The 20,388-nt window shown below is 47.5% G+C and overlaps 1 protein-coding gene across 4 annotated transcripts in view; it reads left to right on the top strand.

The window, feature by feature from the left end:
- Atp2b4 (ATPase plasma membrane Ca2+ transporting 4) overlaps nucleotides 1–20,388 on the top strand; it is a 98,669-nt gene that overhangs the window by 61,642 nt on the left and 16,639 nt on the right. For 2 of the 4 annotated variants that reach the window (XM_028764595.1, XM_028764593.1), the window contains exons 3-15: nucleotides 2,915–3,112; nucleotides 3,609–3,866; nucleotides 4,371–4,496; nucleotides 4,920–5,042; nucleotides 6,395–6,430; nucleotides 7,873–8,034; nucleotides 10,781–10,995; nucleotides 11,317–11,559; nucleotides 12,392–12,633; nucleotides 13,455–13,686; nucleotides 14,521–14,700; nucleotides 15,380–15,467; nucleotides 16,457–16,563. In XM_028764595.1, the coding sequence (XP_028620428.1) occupies nucleotides 2,915–3,112; nucleotides 3,609–3,866; nucleotides 4,371–4,496; nucleotides 4,920–5,042; nucleotides 6,395–6,430; nucleotides 7,873–8,034; nucleotides 10,781–10,995; nucleotides 11,317–11,559; nucleotides 12,392–12,633; nucleotides 13,455–13,686; nucleotides 14,521–14,700; nucleotides 15,380–15,467; nucleotides 16,457–16,563 (2,210 nt within the window). The remainder of the gene's footprint in view (nucleotides 1–2,914; nucleotides 3,113–3,608; nucleotides 3,867–4,370; nucleotides 4,497–4,919; nucleotides 5,043–6,394; nucleotides 6,431–7,872; nucleotides 8,035–10,780; nucleotides 10,996–11,316; nucleotides 11,560–12,391; nucleotides 12,634–13,454; nucleotides 13,687–14,520; nucleotides 14,701–15,379; nucleotides 15,468–16,456; nucleotides 16,564–20,388) is intronic. The other 2 variants (XM_028764594.1, XM_028764596.1) reach the window with 1 other exon arrangement.

Here is a 20,388-nt window from a genome sequence, read left to right as displayed (position 1 = left end):
GGGGGGGGGGGGCGCGAGGGAGGGAGGGAGGGAGGGAGGGAGGGAGAGGTGGGAGGTACCAGTGATCATTAGATTATTGAGAGTCTGAGGAGCTAGGTAGTCACCCTGCCCTGCACACTGAGCTAGGTTGCTCAGGCAGACTCACCTTGGGGAGAGTGTTAATAGGCTATCAGGGTGTCCCTTAAATTGATATTTAGTAGCTTTTGGGGATTTTAGAAATGGGGTTCTATAGGCAGGCTGGAGCTCACTGTGTGGTCCAGACTGACCTTGTACTTTCAGCCATCCTCCTGCTTTAGTGCTGAGGAAACAGGCTGAGTCACCACACCAGGTTCCAGGGTCTTCCCTCTCTGACATCCCAGCCACCCTCACAATGCTCTTCTAGCCCTTATCAAAAGGAGGGAAGAGCGTTTCCTCCCAGTGTGTTGTGGATCCTACATCTTTTCAAAACAAAACACCTAAACTTCTGTTCCCCTCAAACCGATCTGTCCATCCAGAGCTGCAGTCCCAAGCACAGCCCTGCCCTTTTCGGTCCCCTAGGGCAAAGAACCAGCAAGTCCTGCCTCCTGGCCACCCTGCCCCTGCATGCCTGGGCATCCAGATGTCCTGTCCAGAACACTCATCTCCCAGTCCCTCCCCTGCCTTTCTGACTGGGAACCTGACTTCCCAGGGCAGGGCAGGGCAGGCATAGGAAGCTGAGGACTGTCTGGAAAGAAGCTTAACTAGTCTTTGAGAGCTCTGAAGCCAGCCTTGCTCCCCGGGGGAGCCCTACTGGCTGCTGAGCTGGAGTGAGGGACTTAACACTGGGTTATAGGGCCCTGGATTAGTCTCAGGCACCATGACCCCAAACAGTTCTCTGTCCCTTGCTTCCTAATGAGTGAAAATGGCCTCCATGGCCTCCAGTCCCTCGCTTCACAATATAATACTAATCATGCCATCCTGCCAGACTTCACCTTGGTCCCGTTTCAGACTCCTCCCTCTCAGAGCCAGAAGGCTCTCCACTCCAGCTGCTGCTGGTTTATTTTGTGAGTCCCTGGGAGTAGAAGCCACCTCCCAGGCTGCAGGCCATTTATTCCCTGCAAACTTGCTTGCCCATTTTCATGGATCTTTTTCCAACTTGTTCAGTGGAAAAGAGAATGTTTTTGCCCTCACACCGAGCCTATTTTGTTCCTCGGGGTTGGGAGGCCTCCACATTGAGCGAGTGTGGCGTCTCTGACATCCTGGCCTCCACTTTGTCCTTGCTCCTTCCCGGCACACACATTTCCTTGCTTTGTGTGAAGCTCAGTGGAGTATCCCCAGCCCCTGATTCTGAGTCCTTGACTGTCGGCCTGTTTTCAAGACAAAGATTGCCCCACCCTACCTGTTGGAGAGCCCATCAAACAGGCACCCTACCGCATCCAAAACAAACAAACAAAAAAACCTAATTTGTTGCAAATATGTAAACAACTTAATAAAGGCCAACTGGGGTTGACTGCTAGGCAGGGTTTCTCCCATTCCCTCTTATTCCTATAGGGTCCAGAAGAGGGACCAAAATTCTAAGGAAGCTACTGAGTATAATTCTGCCTCCCCATCCCCCATGCTGGGAGAGAAAGAGAGAAAGGTGTTAGAGGTTCCAGGTTCTGTTTTAATGGGGAAAATGCTGGTTGTCAATAACTGTGTTGTATCTGGAAACTCCATGGCTTTGCTTGGTTCTTATTCAACCTGAGCTACAATACTTTGTCTAGTTCCTACCAAGTACTTAGCTGCTTAGTAGAGCAGCTTGCTGGAGGTCGCATGAGAAGCAGAAGGGCAGGGATGATGCACGTAATACTACCTTGCCTTCTACTTCGGTGATCTACAGCTCCTAGAACTTGGAAGGAAGACACATGGGTAGCCTCTGCCTCCACCTGCATGAGCTAGAACAGGTAGTTAGTTTTTTCTGGCCCAAGCACGTGTGAGCCTGCATGTTCAGGTCATTGCCAGAATTTGCATACTCCTGAGGAAAGAGTCCTGTGCATCCCAAGAACAGTCTTCTGCTTCTGTTCTTAGAGCAAGGGCCTTGGTGTGCAGCATAGGCCCCCAAGGAACAGATGACATTTACTTAGCCTGGTCGCTAGAAGCAAAAGGCCTTCATCCTGAGGCCAGCTTGTCAGCCTGTTCATGTTTAAACTTTTAAAGCCCTGAACAAACCAGGGTGGTTGACCACATGCCCATTACACTCCAATCCTGGGTCTCATAACTAGACATGGGGTATTTTTATTTTTTAATGTCTTTTACTAACCCATACACTGGTTTGTAAGTCAGACCACACCTGGCATACTGATGTATTTCAAAGCAGAGCTAGCCCTAAGGTACCCCTCAGAAGGGTCCGCTGGAAGAAGGTGAGCAGCCCTAAGGTTCCCCTCAGAAGGGTCCGCTGGAAGAAGGTGAGCCTTTTAACCGTTTTAACCCATCGTACTTCAAGTCAGCCAACCTAACCTCCCTGCTATTGACTCTGCCTCTTGAGGGCAGTTTTAGACTTCTCCTCCTTTCTACGTACCACAAAGTCTCAATGCGTAATCAAGTGTGGGCTGCTCTGGAGTGTTGTAGTTCTTTTCAGCAGACATCCATCCACCTTTGCTGACGAGGAATTCCTGTCTTATGCTAGATTCTGGCTTTTACATCTTGGTTTCAACTGCGACAGTCTTGCTGGTCAGATACTTAGGAAAGCCTGCCCCGGGGGGGGGGGGGAGCACCCACATCAGACAGTTCACAAGCACCTGTGACTCCCGCCCCAGGAGACCTGATGCCCTCTTCTGGCCCCTACAGGTGCATATACTTTCACAGAGAGACACATACACGTACAAATAACTAAATAAATAAATAGGCCTTTAATTTGGTTTCTGATATCACTCCACCCTGTGCCTTACTCTCTCCCTCTCGCTTGTCTCCTTCTCAGGTCTATCTGGGAACCCTGCAGATTTGGAAAAGCGTAGACTTGTTTTTGGAAAGAATGTGATACCTCCGAAAAAGCCCAAGACTTTCTTAGAATTAGTGTGGGAAGCCCTGCAGGATGTCACGCTCATCATCCTGGAGATCGCAGCCATCATCTCCCTGGTCCTGTCCTTCTACCGACCTCCCGGTGGAGATAATGAAAGTGAGTGTCTGAGCTGCTGCGCATAACTGACCTGAGCCCTTTCCACACCACCAACCATATTAAGTACCAGTGGTTTTCAGGTTGTAGTACAAAATGTTCCTGTTACCCAGCAGGCTCCACAAAGGAGAGCTAGTAAGCCATTCTCCTAACCATTTCCCTTCGCCTACCTCATCCTCACTCAGAACACCACCTTGTGTCCTTACCTTTGCTTCTTAGTGTGCCCCAACCATAGTGCTTGGCATTATGGGAAATAGCAGTGAGCCCGGCTGCATGACCTGTGACTTTCATCAGCATGCGTTGTGCCGTTTAGTAGCTAACACAAATTAGACCTAGTGATGATGAGAGATGGCTCCATCCGGCTAGCTTCCGATTCCCTTGGAAATCTTCCACCTCAGAGTTTAATTTTCTATTGTTTTCTCTTCAAGACTGTCCAACTTGTGGAGGCTGTGTAAGCACCGCCCTCATTTCAATGACTCTTTCTTCCCTCTCTGGATAGTCTGTGGTCACATTATAAGTAGCCCAGAAGAAGAAGATGAAGGAGAAACTGGCTGGATCGAGGGGGCAGCCATCCTCGCCTCGGTGATCATTGTGGTGTTCGTGACAGCCTTCAATGACTGGAGCAAAGAGAAGCAGTTCCGGGGACTGCAGAGTCGCATCGAACTTGAGCAAAAGTTCTCCATTATCCGGAATGGCCAGCTCATCCAGCTCCCCGTGGCCGAGATTGTGGTGGGAGATATTGCCCAGGTCAAATACGGTGAGAGCACCATGTTTCTCTGACCTACAACACCCCTCCCCAGACACATCTGAAGAGTAGGTCTATTGACGTGGGGAGCTAGGAGCCTCTGAAAGCCTCTGCTTACCCATCAGGTACAATCTAAGAGGGTTGTGGGAGGAATTCTAAGAAAGCCACAGCCAAAACTCTTCCGAGGGATTGCCAGACTTTTGCCTTGTATGGCTTAAGAGTAAAACTATAGAATACTTAGACCACAGGAAGGTGTTGGTTCGAGATATGTGTGGCACTAAGGATAAAACTCAGGGCCATTTACAGTATAGGTAAGCCCTCTGCCACTGAGTCCCAACCCAGCTCTAGAGTTACATTCTCTTTACCCCTTTATGTGGAGGCTCTTTACATCCTCATGAGACCATAAGGAGGGCATCCCTAAGGTGCAGTGGAGGAGTTGGATGGAGGTCTGCACGGCTATCCCCTACCAAATCTTACCCGCTCTCCCTTATTGTCACACTTCCCCTTATGCACTAGGTGACCTGCTGCCTGCGGATGGAATCCTAATCCAGGGAAATGATCTGAAGATTGATGAGAGCTCTCTGACAGGAGAGTCTGATCATGTCAGGAAGACTCCGGACAAAGACCCCATGTTGCTCTCAGGTATAGTATCTGGCTACTCAGGTTATCATCACAGCCCCCAGATAGTAGGGCCGTGAGTTCTGGGTCCTCTTCCCTCTATTGGCTCCATCCTTTCTTCTTCTCTTGGGTTAAGATGGAGTAGAGACATGTGGGTAGTCCTGATGCAGGAATGTCAGTAACCTGAAAGACATGGTCCATCAAGTGTTGCAGGAGCTCTGTTGTTTGGAAAGATTGTATAAAGTTAATACATTAACCTTAACGCTGTCTCCTTGGTCTGTTTTAAACGGGCTCATCTCCTAGTTTTTTCTCACTGCCTACTAAATAAATTATAATCCACAGAGGAAAGGAAGCACCATGATCTCAAGTTTGTATTTCATAGCAGATCACAGCTAAGAACATCAAACAGCACTCATCCCTCCCTGCCTTCTCTCTTCCCTTTTGTAGGGACTCATGTGATGGAAGGTTCTGGACGGATGGTAGTGACGGCTGTCGGGGTCAACTCCCAGACTGGAATCATCTTCACCCTCTTAGGGGCTAGTGAGGAAGAAGATGAAGACAAGAAGAAAGGTAAGGGGTGTGCTGAATGACATTCTCTCTCATCTCTGTGTTTGAACTAAAGGTTGGAGAGCAGATCCAGATGGAAAAGCTGCTAGGAAAGTCTGCTGAGACGAAGCAACAGAGTTGCAGACTCCTTGCCAAGATGCAGATGTCAGTTTGGGGCTGGAGAGATGGCTCAGTAGTTAAGAGCACTTGTTCTTGCAAAGGACCTGGGTTCAGTTTTCAGGGCCCTTATGCTTGCTAATAACCATCTACGACTCTCTAGTTCCAGGGGATCCTTGCTCTCTTCTGGCCTGTGTGGACACCAGGCACACTCATGGTACATAGACATATGTGAAGATACACACACACACACACACACACACTCGTCGACCTTATTGTGTCTCTGAGGAGCGCCAGTGAAAACCACGGAACCCTGGCTCAAATTCCTCAAGTCAGATTGCATCTCCTTAATCCCTGTGTCTTTGGTATGTTGTAAGGGATTGAGTTAGCTGTAGACTGAACAAGCAGGCAAGTGCTCCAGCCAAACTTTCCCATGTCGTCCTCCTCTTCCCTTCCCCTTGTCCTCAAGGACTGAGGGGTAAAACAAACCATCACAGCTAAGAGGGAAGTGACTTAAAGCAAAACATGGATCCCACTGAAAATGTGGGCTCTCCGTTGAAGAGAGGCACAGCTAGAAGAGCGGGAACAGAGAGAGCATGTCCACCCCACAGTTACACTAATCTTCGTCACTCACTTCTTCCTGAGGCAGGAGTACCAGAGAATGAGACCCAAGGGTGAAAGCTAGACTCTGGCCTTTTTCTGAGCATTCCTTCTTCCTGTGGAGAGAAAAGGGTTTCTAGCATTTGGCTAAGGATCATCTTAGGTACTTAGTGGAGAGAAACTTATGAAAGACAAACAACCTCTCAGAACTCAATTCATTTTTTTACAGCTGCCGTTAGCTGAACACCTACGAAGCTTGCCTGGGGCTTGTTGAATTGACCTGAAGATGCATTTTAGGGCCTTGCCATGGGCAGATATTTCCAACCTTTCTCTCCCTAACTCCCACCCCCATTTTCTCAAGAGTTATGACTCAAGACAGGACCATCCTCCCTCCTGGATGCAGGAGAAGCTCAGGCATGACCGTGTGTGCAGCTGTCCAATGCTTGGATCCCCAGGATTCATGTGAATCACTAGGAAGAATGAATGAGCAGAGATTTGAGCTTCCTTCCCAAGACTCTCCCTGCCCCACAGACCTGCAGAGCTCCTCCTTCGTTGTAACCGTTCTGTGCCGGGAAAGGACAGAACTGGGTATCAGATCATCTCTTTACTAGTTAGTCACTTGGGTCTCCACCCCGCTTTTTTCTTTGTTGTTCAAACAGGTAAAAAACAAGGAGTCCCTGAAAATCGCAACAAAGGTAACCTCTCCACCCACTCATCTTCCATCTCTACCTGCCCACGCTCAAACCAGACCTCTCCAGGCCATCTGTCTCCCTGCCCTCTCCATAATCTGTTATCTGCTGCTGTGGCCCAGCGCCTCATCCTGAGGACGGTGCAGAGATCTAGGGGAGGGCTCAAGGCGGAACAGCAGCACCCTCTGCTGTTGGCTTAAGGAAGCAATGTCCAGAATTCTTCGGCCGAGGGACACAGATCGGCTCTTCTCAGAGTGCTGAGCTCTGCTTCACTGTCCACAGCAGCGGCAGTTTCTGGGTTTGAAGTCACGGTGAAGGGTGTTGGCCAGGCAGTCCCTGCACCCTCCTCTGCTAGCCGCCTCATGGGTGTCTTCTGGTCTGTATTTCTTCCCTGTTCGTCTGCTCAGAGGCTTTGGAAGGAGACGTTTGTCTCCCTCTGCCTCTCTGCCCACTTCTTTCTTTGTTCTCGCCACGGTCTGTTTTGTTCCTCCTGATATGGTTTGTGTTTCTCTTGGTGGCTGTGTCTGCATCCCATCTCCGTCTTGTTTGTGCATCAGACAGAAGAGACTGTAATTCAGAAGGAGGTTGCTAAGCCAACAGTGACATTGGAGGGGGGACCAGCAGGAAGTAGTCTTGAGACACCTCCTAAAGTTGTTCTCCCCTCCCCCACCCCCATTACACACATCATAGTACTCTTCAGAAATAAAATCACCATATCAGAGCACCAGTGCTTAAGGAGAAAGAACTTGAATTTCAGGTCTCTTTATTCTTCTTCTAAAGAGGAAAGCCTGGGTTTGATGTGCCCATGCACCTCTGCTTTGCCCTACTCTGTGTCTTTAGAGGACCTTCTTTTCCCTCTCCCCCACCCCCATAGACTACTCAGTACAGGTCCTACTCTGTACCTCTTTCATTCCCTTGTCCTTCAACATATATAAGAAGAAGCTGAAAAATAACTTTGGACTTGGGAAGGGTGTGGTTGGTGTCTGTCTTTCTTCCTTCATTGGGGGAAGAGGACTTTTAACAAAAAGGGCTAGGACTCTTACATTCTAGAAACATCGGCTAGAGTTTCCCTTTGGTCCCTTTCTACAGTAAACATTCTTTGTTTTAAGCTCTGGATTCCAGAGAGGATGCTTATTAAGGGGTGGACGGCCTCAGTGGTGTGATTAATCCCCTTATTGCTATAAACCTGCCGTGTGGCTCTGAGGGGTGCCAGGAAGTTGTTGTAAAGATGAAATCCAGACCTGAGAAGCATCTTCCACCTCATCTCCAGTTATTAGACATGTCCCAAAGTCCCTAGTGGAGTCCTGTGTCTGGCATGGGTAAGGAGCAGTCAGGGGCCTAAGGAACATTCCAGGAAGAAGACAGAAGGGCATCTTGCCTTCCATCTGCCTGCCGTTCACTGCTTTATCCTTGCCTGCTCACTTGCTCTGTCCGTGTGTCTACCCTAGCAAAGACCCAGGATGGAGTGGCCTTGGAAATCCAGCCACTCAACAGCCAGGAGGGGCTCGACAGTGAGGAGAAGGAGAAGAAAATAATCAAGGGACCCAAGAAGGAGAAGTCAGTGCTGCAGGGCAAGCTCACACGCCTGGCTGTGCAGATTGGGAAGGCAGGTGAGTAGCTAAGCCTGCAACCCATTGCAGATTTGAAGTTCTGTCCCACGTGCTGGCTGCTACAGCCTCCATCTCACCACATCAAGCAGGACTGGCACTCGGGTGGCTCCTGAGGTCTAGAGAGCTGTGTCTTTGAACACTTGTTGGGCTTTGAAGGAAAGAGATATCCTCCTGTGTAGAAAGGTTGATAGCCTGAGATCTCCTTCATCCAAATATGGGGTGGAGGGGGTCATGCTAACAGGAAGGCAGCCTTAAGAACTTTCCACCTGTCCTGGAATCCCCCCAAGGACAGAGTTTGCTTTAGGCAGTTCCCTCCTTGGTTGTAGAATCCTGTGGCCCAGCATGGCGGAATAAATACTCAGTAAAGATTGGAGACCGAAGAACACTTAGTCTATTCAGTTCCATTAACAGAAAGATCTTCTAGTTAGAGTGACGAGTGGCTTCTCCATCACCCACCCCTACACTTCACTCCCATCCTGTGGCCAAAGGGAGCAGCAGGAAGAGGAAGCAGAGGACGGTTCCCTTGTGCAGTGTCCCTTGAGGTGTGGTCTGTCAATGAGTACTCTGTGACCTCAGACTTTGGCTTACTACCACCATATCTAGCGTGCTTCTCTGGGAACAATTCTCCAGATGTCGTTGCTAAAGTGCAGACTACCTTCAGAAAGTCTATGGTGGGGCCTGAGAGTCTCCAAGGATCTGTGACAGACACAACAGCAGCCACTGTCGATAGCACTCTTCTGAGTAGCCACGTGTCCAGTAGCTGTCTTACCAGACAGTACCAAGTCAGAGGATTCTGAGTATCACAGAAAGTTCTGGAAGGAGTGTGTCGACCTAGCCAACTCATTTCGGTCCAGTACTTAGCTTGTTCTGACTACCTTGAAATCCTATGTATTGTCTCTCTCTGGATGAGCCGTAGGCACAAAAGCCAGTTACTGAGCCAGGTACCCAGATCAAAAACAAATAGATCCCCCAAGCCCAAGTCTTCTCCTTGTCCCTGCCTCATTCTTCCTTGGGGATAAGAATATCAAGCTAGGCTAGGGTGGCATAAACAAGGTGCCTTCCAACCTAGACAGAGAGAGAGAAAGAGAAGGAGGGAGAAGGGAGGGAGGGAAGGAGGGAGGGAGAGAGAGAGAGAGAGAGAGAGAGAGAGAGAGAGAGAGAGAGAGATTCCATAAATTTATACCCTAGCTAACTTGCTTCCTTATGAAAGTTCTAGCCTTAATCAATTCAAACCCAAACCAATCCGCTTTCATTGACATTATCCCCATGGCCTTGCTGTGAAGCCCGGAATCATCAGGGCTTCAATATGTGTGTGTGTGTGTGTGTGTGTGTGTGTGTGTGTGTTCCCCAAATACTGTACTGCTGATGGGTACATATTAATCCTTAACTCTCAGGATAGCCATTGATTTCCCCCCAAACATGTAAGGTAACAAGCTGTCCCACGTGGTTGAAACTTTCCCTGTTTTCTCACTGAAACTCCCAGAAATTGTTGTGTCTCGAACAAACCAAGATGGCCGCCCTGCCGGAGTCTTATATCAGAAGTTTCACTGACCTCTAGCTCTCTCTTTTTGAAACAGGAGTGACAGTAGTAGCTATCTCCTAGGGCTGTAGAGACTCGGCCTTGAAGGCCTGGCTGGCCTGTGGCAAGCGCTGTGTAAGCACTTGGCTCATTGTCCTCTTCATGCCATGTGGTGATAGGAGAAAACGCGTAGGTGGTTGCATCGTGAGTAACCAGGGTGTGGAACTTTCACAGACCACCGGAGGAGGGAAAGTCAAAGTTGTAAACTACTAAGTGGGCAGACACAGTTGCTGCTTGGTAAACTATGGAATGCAACCATAAAATGCAGGCCACCTTGTTTACAGAACAGAATTACTAATAAAGCAGCAGCAGCCAGTCCACATGTAGCCAACACACAATTCCCCCTTTAGACGAAAGGGCCTCAAGACCATGACCCAGGAGGAGAAGGAGCATCAGGACCAATCTCTGAACAAATCTCAAGAACAAAGGAAAAAATTTTTTTAATTGGGGGGTTATGGCAGGAAGCTTATATAGAGTGATTTAACATCCAATGTCACATGCACAATAAAGAATACTCAAGTCTAGCCTGCTGCTTAGTTCTCTGAGGGCGGTGGGGTGGGCCTAGTTCTCTGAATGCAGGTGCAACCTGATCTCTTCAGACTGTGGGATCCAGCCATTTATGAGTAAGGATCCTCTTTTAGGAGGAAGCCCCTTTCCTAGCACACTCTGCTACCCCCCTTTTTTTGGTTTGGTCAGGTTTTAGGAGTTTTGGGTTGGGGGTGGAGTAATTTGTATGTTTTTGAAATAAGGGCTCCCTTCTTAGATCAAGATGGCCAGAACTTATGATCTTCCTGCCTTGTCTCTTAAGTGCTGAAATTACAGATATATGCCACCATAACCCGGCAAACCCTCTTATTTATGAATTAAGAAGTTAAATTACCAACTAAGCCCATAGAGGTTTAACAACTAACACAAGGGTATGAGTCAGGCTGGTGACATGCTAAGAACAAAATCTGTATCTTTGGAACTACTGTGTTTAGAGACTTTGTTTTGTTTAAAAAAAAATGGAAAAGAAGGCAAAACAAAACAAACCTCTAATGTCATTGTATGCAAGCAACAGGATGGGGAGAAGATTTTAATATAACTTTCTAAAGCTTATATCTTTAAAAATTCTAGAAAGAGCATAACAAACTAACCACCGTGCATGTACTTTGTTGCCCTGGACAGGTCTGATCATGTCTGTCCTCACGGTTGTCATCTTGATTCTGTACTTTGTGGTTGACAATTTCGTGATACAGCGCCGAGCGTGGCTTCCTGAGTGCACTCCTGTCTACATCCAGTATTTTGTCAAGTTCTTCATCATCGGAGTCACTGTATTGGTAGTGGCTGTACCAGAGGGGCTGCCATTGGCTGTCACTATCTCATTGGCCTACTCTGTAAAGGTAAGCCTGGAAAAATACTATTCCTTAAGGACAGAGATGGAAAAGGAGGGTACCATATGCCCTTCAGTTAAAAGATAAGCTCCTCTGCCCTTCAGACACTTTAGGGAGTCGCCCACGAGCAGAAACCCTTAGCTCTAGGAAACAGCCGTTTCAGTTGGTTTTTTTAAATAGATGAGTCGAGTCTTAAAGTATCACAAAAATAGCACCGAGCATTGTTGTGCAGGACTAGAACTCAAGTGAAAAATGTGGACTTAGCCTTCGGCCTGTGTCCGGGGGAACTCTGTTGGTCCTCTTTCAACTCCTTTCTCTTGTCTTTTGTAGAAAATGATGAAGGACAACAACTTGGTACGGCACTTGGATGCTTGTGAGACAATGGGCAATGCCACAGCCATTTGCTCCGATAAGACAGGCACGCTGACCATGAACCGCATGACAGTGGTACAAGCTTACATTGGGGACACTCACTACCGCCAGATCCCAAAACCTGATGACATCCCACCCAAGATTCTGGAGCTCATAGTCAATGGCATTTCTATCAACTGTGCTTATACTTCTAAGATCCTGGTAAGCTTTGCATTGCCTAGTCACCCGGGGTGGGTGATGGGGAAGCAATATTCATTCCAGAGATAAATCTTCTGTCCTAGTTACTTTTCCATGGCTGTGCTAAAACACCATGACCAAAGCAACTTACAGAAGAAAGCATCTATTGAGGGCTTACAGTTTCCAAGGGTTAGACCTTCTGACTATCATGGCAGGGAACACGGCAGCAGGCAGGCAAGCATAGCACTGGAGCAGTTGCTGAGGGCTCACATCTCCATCCACAAGCAGGAGGCAGAGAGCACACTGGAGAGGACATGAGTGTATTCGAAACCTCAAAGACCCCCCAACCCCCACTGACACACCTCCTCCAACAAGGCCTCACCTCCTAATCCTTCCCAAACAGTTCTGCGAACTGGGGACCAAGTATTCAAACATATGAGCCTATGGGGGCCGTGCTTACTCAACCCACCATATCGTCTATCATCCATCCCATCTGAATTGTTGTCCGACATTCTGTTTCCTACTCCTGACTGAGCATGCTCAGAGTAAACGTGGCCATGTCACCAGCAGACTTGCACTTACTCATATTTAATTACTCATTTTCCAGAAACAGGAAGAGCTTTAGAATATGACTTCCAGGACATGAGACACCTCATTGCCATGGAGTAGCTGTAAGGTCCCAAGACCTGTATGGCTGTGAGTCAATGTCACCTTTGAAAGAAGAGCAAATGGTGCCTCCGCTCTGGGCGCGGGTGTGCCTACCAAGTTGACCTGCACAAGTCCTTCCTCCGATCCAGAGATCTCACTTATTAACTCTATGTCTGCTTTTGTTTCTGTTTTTTCTTTTCTCTCTCAGCCTCCAGAAAAGGAGGGAGGCCTACCCCGGCAAGTAGGCAACAAGACAGAGTGTGGGCTGCTGGGCTTTGTCACAGACCTGAAGCAGGACTACCAAGAAGTTCGCAATGAGATGCCTGAGGAGAAGATCTTCAAGGTGTACACCTTCAACTCAGTGCGCAAGTCCATGAGCACGGTCATCAGGAAGCCGGAAGGGGGCTTCCGCATGTTCAGCAAGGGTGCCTCTGAGATAATGCTGCGAAAGTGAGCCCCCTTCCTCCCATTTTCCCCTTTGAGAGCCCCACCCCCTCCCAGGAACGTCTGAGGGACCATGCCAAAGCAGGCTGAAGGATGAGTGACCCTGCAACCAGGTAGTGACATCTGAGCTTTTACTCAGGACAGTGATTGCTTTTAAGCACTTTGCTGACTCCTTTAATAAACCCTCACACCTCGGCAAGGTGGGTACTATTTTGACCCATTTTACAGATCAGGAGAGGAACGTAGTGATGTTGTGTAACTTTCTCACAGAAAGAACAGCTAACAATACCATGGCCAGGATTCAGCCTGGACTAGCCTGACTCTCCATTTCCTAGTGAGCTCATGGAGATAGTCAGAATATGCCCTGTGCCACCGTGCTCGAAGGAGTTGGTGAGCATGAGATGCCTCCTCACACATACCAAGAGTTAACAGTGCTGCTTCTCTGCTCCCTCTCTTCCTCCTTCTGGAGTCATTTTATATACCTTTAAAAGTAGCTAAGCTGCCTGTAGGCTGTTACAGTTGAGCCAACCTAAGTATGTCGCCACCTATGATCCAATCACTAGGGAGGCTAAGGTAGGAGGGTTACAAGTTCAGGGTCCTTCTGGGATACTCTGTAAAATAGAGAGAGAGGTGGGGGAAGGAGGGAGGGAGGGAGGAAGGGAGGGAGGGAGAGAGAGAAAGCTAAGTGATAGATAAATGATGTGTGTGACCAAGGAATAATATCTGTAGGAATAACACAGAATTGCCATAATGCCTGTGATCGTGTGGTTGTTAGATTGTGTTCGGTGGGAAGGTAGACACTGATGTCTGCCGGTGCATCTCCCCAGGTGTGATCGAATCCTGAACAAGGAAGGAGAAACCATACCGTTCAGGAGTAAGAACCGAGATAATATGATACGCAATGTCATTGAGCCCATGGCCAGTGAAGGACTCCGGACTATCTGCATAGCTTACCGAGATTTTGATAACGAAGAACCCTCATGGGACAATGAGAGTGAAATCCTCACTGGGCTGATCTGCATTGCGGTGGTGGGCATTGAGGATCCTGTGCGGCCAGAGGTAAGGCTTGCCTCTTTCTGAATTGAAGAAAAAGGACAAGAAAGTAGAAGTGCTTGTCTCTCTGCTGTTAGGGTACAGGGTCCAGTGTAACCACACGAGCTACCTGGGAGTCACAGGAAGCAGGTGTGAATCTCTGGCCTGGCCTTGACCCCAGACACATTGCCTAACTACTTGTCACTTACAGAGACAGGTGACTCTCCGACACCTCCTTTCCACATCAGCCATGTGGTGCCGGGTCAGTAGATGCCAGTATCCCTAGGGTTTATGTTATGTAAAGGGCAGGCAGTGACAGTTTTGTTGGGCTTATTACTTGGTAATTAGGAATAGTCAGGGGCAGAATTAACCAGAAGACAACTTACTCTTCAGCTACCTTCTTTCAACTGGCATATTCGTTTTTGAGCAGTCCCTGTGTGCAGAACACTATTCTAGGTGCCAGGGAAATTTCAAAGGCTAGAATGGTGAGGGTGTCCTGTCACTTCAATGAGCTTGTGGGTTGGAGCCTGGACCACATGGGCAGAGAATGGTTAGAGCTGCTTCTGAGAAGGAGATCAGTGGCCGAATCACCAAACGCTGCCCACGCCTCCCAGGGACCCTGAAGACAAAGGAGGCACATCTGCCTCCCAAAGCAAATTCCCCTCCATCCTAGGAGATCATGAGTAAAATGTCAATGTCCATTGTGAGATGGACATATTAGCAAGGGGACACGGAGCACTAGAAAAAACAATCAGACAGAGCCCCTGTCCTGTCCTCACTGAAGTGAGAGCTGAGCCAGGGCCACGTATCACCAAGCTCATGACCATTTTTCTTTTTTTTTACTTTGCCCCCCCCCCTTAGGTACCAGAGGCAATTGCCAAATGCAAACGGGCTGGCATTACTGTCAGAATGGTGACAGGTGATAATGTCAACACAGCCCGGGCCATCGCCACCAAATGTGGCATTCTGACTCCTGGAGATGACTTCTTGTGCCTGGAAGGCAAAGAATTCAACAGACTTATCCGCAATGAGAAGGGCATGGTGAGTCGGAGGAGAGAGCAGCAAGGGCAGTACTTTCAAGGGAATGGCTGGTTCTAGTGTGCAGCATCAGGGCCTTGTGGGAGCAAGTAGGTGACTTCCAAACTGAAATCAATCCATCGTGAGACATCCATCCCTTCCCACCACATCTCCTTGTATGGTGAATGGGGAGTCGGCTTGTCTTTGTTCAGTTACCTGTGGGGGACAGAATCACTAACTTCATTATCTTTCTGTTTCTTTAAAACTCAAAGAATATTTTTTTTATGCCGCTTTCCCCCTACCTCACCCCTCCAATGTCACCATCCTGTGGCTGTGGGTGGCACAGACTTGTGCTTGAATGCAGTATGAGTACAGCTCTACAAAGACTCAGACCTAAGCCTCCAGCAACTTCGTGGTAGCCTCCTGAGCCAGGCGTTAACCCTGACCCTCCTGGAATGAGGCTAAGAAATAAGGATTGGTTTCCATATAGAAAATTGGGAGGGAAAAGAAGATAAAGCCCTGAATGGTCACCATCAGTGAAGCCATATTGGCTGTTTCATTTCCCGGGAGGCCAGGGAATAAGGGTCCCTCCAGGGCTATAAAGTTCCAGTACTCTTGGAAGCTGGGGTCGTGTGAAGGGGTAAGATTTCACTGAATAAGCTGCTCTGGGTTTGACTGATTGAGGTGCCTCTGGTGTTGGCAGGTTGAACAAGAAAAGCTGGACAAGATCTGGCCCAGGCTTCGGGTACTGGCACGGTCTTCTCCCACTGACAAGCACACATTGGTGAAAGGTGAGGTTGGTCTGTATATGGTCTGCCATAGATGAGGGCAGGCCAGGGTAAAGCCAGATAAAGAGCCACCCTTGGCCAAGCTGGAGATGTAGCCAGAGGCAGAGTGCTTGCTTAGTATGCACAATGCCCTGAGTTCAATTCCCAGCACTGCCCTCTAAAAAGAAAAGAACAGAAAAGGCACACCCATTGAAGAGTTAGGCATAGTGACATACACTCTCTGTGATCCTAGAACTTAAGAGGTGGAGGCAGAAGGACCCAAAGTTCAAGATCGTCTTCAGAAACATAGTGAGTTTGAGGCCAGCCTGAGCTATGTGAGACCTTGTCTCAAAATGAGCCATCAGCCAAACTACTTTTCTGTAAGGAATCCTAGGAGTAGTCTCAGGCTAATGGGGAGAACATTGAGTTTGACAAACATCTGAGCCCCTGGCAAGTTTGTGATAAAATAGAGTTGAATGTTTTGGTTTGCGGTTCTAGTAGAGTTTAGAAGTTCTTTAATTGTTGTTTGCTGGGGAGAAAAGGTGGTATAGTTCTCATGTAGCCCATATTGACCTCAAATTCCCTATATAGCTAAAGATGACCTTGAACTCCTGATCCTCCTGCCTTTACTTCCCAAGTACTGGGATTAAGGGGTAGGCCATCACAGCTATCTAGAGCTGAGGGTAGGAGTGTTAGTCCCTAGTTGGTAAGGCTGAAGTGGTACCCTTGAACCCAGATGTCAGTGCTGTCTCATGCTTGCCCAGCTACCTAGCAGCTGTGTAAGGCACTGGATGAAGGCTACCTTTCTCAGCTCAGAGTGACCTTGGTGAATCTATTGCCTGTGGGGTGGTTACTGTAGACTCAGCAGCAAAGAGATAAAAGAAGGCGAGAGAGTAGAGGCAGAATGGTAGAGACAGGGGAGAAGTCCAAAAGTGTCCCTTTTGTGGAAAACTTACCACATGACCTCAGGTGGCACATGTGTGTTCACTGTCCTGTGTGTCTGTTTTTCCCAGGTATCATTGACAGCACTATTGGGGAACAGCGGCAGGTGGTTGCTGTCACCGGTGATGGAACAAATGACGGACCCGCTCTAAAGAAAGCAGATGTCGGTTTTGCTATGGTAAGCTCCCCTTGAGTCGCCTTCTCCACAGGAGCCAAGCATCTGCTTTCTATGCCTTCAAATACTGCCTGTGCTCCTCCCACCCACCTCCATCTCCTACTGACCTGGCCAGTAGTGTGTATGCAAACCAGATGGTGGTTGGGAACCACAGAGTGGCTTACCTGGAAAAACAAGAGCACTGTGGTGATGCTGCTTGCCTGGGTGAATGGCAGAAAAGTCAGCTTCCACAGAGAATATGGTCAGTGTTGTGCTCTTCGAATGGGAGGTCACGAGTATCTGAATCTTTTGGCAAGTTCCCTTAAAAGTCAAATATTCCAAAGACTCATCTTGCTTCTTCAGTAAGGTAGCGTGGGCACTAGAAGTGTTTGGGGGCTTGGTTTGGCTTGGTTTAAGGTTTTTGTTGGTGTTGGTGGAGGTTTGATGGTTGTTGCGAGCACAGCAGTGGATTCTGGAGCTCCAGAGTACAAAGCACGTTCTCCCAATCTCGCATCCGTATCTGCTGTGGGGATCTAAGCAGAGGAAAGGAATTTAGGAAGGGGTGTGTGTGAGAGAAAGAGGGAGGGGGAGAGGGAGAGAGGAGAGCCAGGTTTGGAGGTACACACCTGTAAACCCAACATTTGGGAGGTTGAGGCAGGAGGATCTCAGGTTGAAGGCCAGCCTGCTCCACACATAGTAAGGCTCTATCTCAAAAAAAGAAAGAAAATAACCTACCTTTGTCAAGCTCTTTTTTTTTAAAGGGGGGGGGTCAGTTATAATGTGTTTTTGTAATACATGTATATATGTGCATCTGTTTATGACTATATACACAAGTATGCTGACACCCATGAAGGCCAGACACAGCGGTGAGCTACGACATGGAAGCTGGGTATCAGATTCTGATTTTCTAGAAGGGAAGCATGTGTTCTAAACCATCCAGCCATTTCTCCAGCTCCTAGGGAACTCTAAAACAAGACAAACAAAAATGAAGTTTTAATTCTAAAATCAAACAAACAAAACCAGTTTTAATTCTAAGAAACTTTAAAAATATGCCTAAGAAGTTAGAATCATAATGGATCTCTCTATACTCAGTAAGTACCCCCACCAGCCCCCTCTGTCCAACCGAATTACTTTGTAGTTATTCTAAGTCATTTTGTCATTTGTATTCATAATATTTTTGAATATTTCTCTAAATAATATACCAATAGATGTGTGTAAATTATTACAGAATTTCTCATTTAAAAATCTGACAATTCCAACCAGTCCACGGTGGTGCACACCTTTAATTCCATCTCTCTCTCTCTCTCTCTCTCTCTCTCTCTCTCTTTTTCTCGGGAGGCAGAGGCAAGCAGATCTTTGAGTTTGAGGTCAGAATCCAAATAGAATCCACACCTTTTGGATGTCTGAGGCATCTCTGGAGTCTGACTCTACAGCAGTGTCTCTTAAAGTATGTCCTGTGTGAGCCTGGAGGGACAGGTCAGAGTCAAAGAGCAGAGGGTGAAGGCTCAGTTCCCAGCACCCACAAAGCAACTCACAAGCATCCATAACTCCACTCCTGGCGACCTGACTCCCTTTTCCGGCAGGAGCCATGCACACATAGGGTGTGTATACATCTATGCAGGCAAAACACCATACACATAAAATGAATTTTTAAAAAAATGAATCCCAACTGCCAAAGGAAATGCAGACGTTCAGGCACCACCCGAGGCTCCTGGACCAGAAGACCTGGAGTTGAGGGTCCTAATGTGCCCAAATGTTTAAGAAAGCACTGATTTGTATATCAGCCTATGTCCCAAAGACTGTCCTCGTATTCACAGATTTACTAGAAGGACTCAGTGGAGCCTGGTCTAAGCACTGTGTACACACAACTGGTGTTTGTTACAGACTGTGCTGAGGAGACAGTTAGATCACAAGAGAAAAAGACACAGGCAGAATTTCAGAGGAGTCAATGTCCAGCCTCCTTGTGCTCTCCCTGCCACAGGGGGAGTCCGTTCTTCCATATTTGCAACAGGTCAGCAGTGTGTACAGTGCTTCTAACAGGGAATCCGGTCACACTCAGCTCACAAAGCTGTTATCAACACTGGCCTTTTGGGAGCTTTCTATCACATACCAGAATTCCAGACTCCCAAAAGGGAAGTAGAAGCCAGACTATTTCAGCATAGGCTACCAAGTGTGTCGAAGCTTCAGTCTGTGGGCTGCACACAGCCAAAGATAGTTATGAGTTAGGCCCGACACAAAATTGTAAAATGTATTCTAAATACCGTGAGATTCTTGTGGGGATTGTGTATATGGGTTTGTTGTTGTAACTCCAATGCATGCTTTTTTGAGTGTGAATGTCATAGGTGACAGTGTTGTCACAGTGTCAAAAGACTTGAACCACCTGGTGGAGTGAGCCACCCTGTCTCAGTTAAGTGCTGACCAGGAGTGCTCTGAGAACCCAGTTCCCAGAAGCCAGCCTCTCAAGTGGGCCTTTCTAAGGATGGTGGCCTCAGGGACACTGTGCTGTGGTTTTACACACTTCCCTTCCACCTTTGTCCTGGCCATTTCATATTGAAGGAACTGTATTTATTGTCTACACAGACTACTGTCTCAACACGAATGAACAACATGAATGTGTCTGTTGTATTTCTGAAGTCTCCTTTAAACATGTTAAAGTAATATCAAGTCTCCTTGACATTTTTGGTTTTGATTTGGGGTGGAGTTTTGTGTTTTTCTTTTTCTTTGTATCTTCCCCTATGCGTGTGTGTGTGTGTGTGTGTGTGTGTGTGTGTCTGTGTGTCTGTGTGTGTGTCTGTGTGTCTGTGTGTGTCTGTGTGTCTATGTCTGTATATGTGTGTCTGTATGTATGTTTGTGTGTGTGTCTGTGTACCTACAAAGATTTAGGTATAGAGGTCAGAGAACAATTTTTAGAAATTGGTTTTCTCCTTCCACTGTGGGATCCTAGAACCAGTCAACTGATTTGCATGACAAATGCTTCTTGTGAGACATGCATCACAAGATGACTACGTAGACCAAGCCCCCCTCTCCCTCAAGTTCTGGGATTAAAGGTGTCCTGAACCCCCATCTGGTGTGTTTTATTTGTTGTTTGTTTGTTTCATTTTGTTTTGTTTTTACATCTCGTTTTGGATTTTGAGACTTGATCTGGCCTTCCCCTCAGCCTATAGCCCAGGCTATCCTGAAACTTGAAGCAGTTCTCCTGCTTCAGCCTCCTCAGTTCTGGAATCACAGTGTGCAACACTGTGCCTGGTTTGTCCCCTGTATCTTCTATACGTTAGTTCTAGAAGCAATCAGATTCTGTATTTTATTGGGGATTGTGAAATGGCACTGTCCTGGTTTTATTTATTTATTTATTTATTTATTTATTGACTTGAATACTTACCCCAGAAGAGGTTTCCCTTTGCCTCTGCCCTAACTCTGTGCTTCAGTCCCCTCAGGAAAGGCAGGTTAAATGCTTGATTCATTTCCTTTCCTTACCACTGATTACTTGCTTTATTTTTTTAAGTATTATTACAAACACGTGAATTTTTTTCAGTTCTGGGGTTGAACCTAAGGCCTCATGCATGTCAGACAAGAACTGCCACTGAGGTACCTACAGCCCAAACAAGGGAATTTGGATATATATTGATATGTTTCAATCCATTACTCTTATTGTCTTGATGCTGAAACTGATCTCTCATTAGCCAGGAGTCACCTCTTTGGTGTCTCTGAGTCCTTTTGATGTAACCCTAGGTGTCTTTTACTGCTCCTTTTGGTTTCTTGCCTGATAGAACACTGCAGAGAGGTTGAGCCTTGTTGTTGAGAGTGTTTTGTTTTGTTTTGTTTTGTTTTGTTTTGTTTTGTTTTGTTTTG

Source organism: Grammomys surdaster, unplaced genomic scaffold (assembly GCF_004785775.1).
Source record: "Grammomys surdaster isolate TR1022 unplaced genomic scaffold, NIH_TR_1.0 145, whole genome shotgun sequence".
NCBI lineage: Eukaryota > Metazoa > Chordata > Mammalia > Rodentia > Muridae > Grammomys > Grammomys surdaster.
Note: the sequence above shows the minus strand (reverse complement) of the source record. Positions and strands in the feature narration are given on the sequence as shown.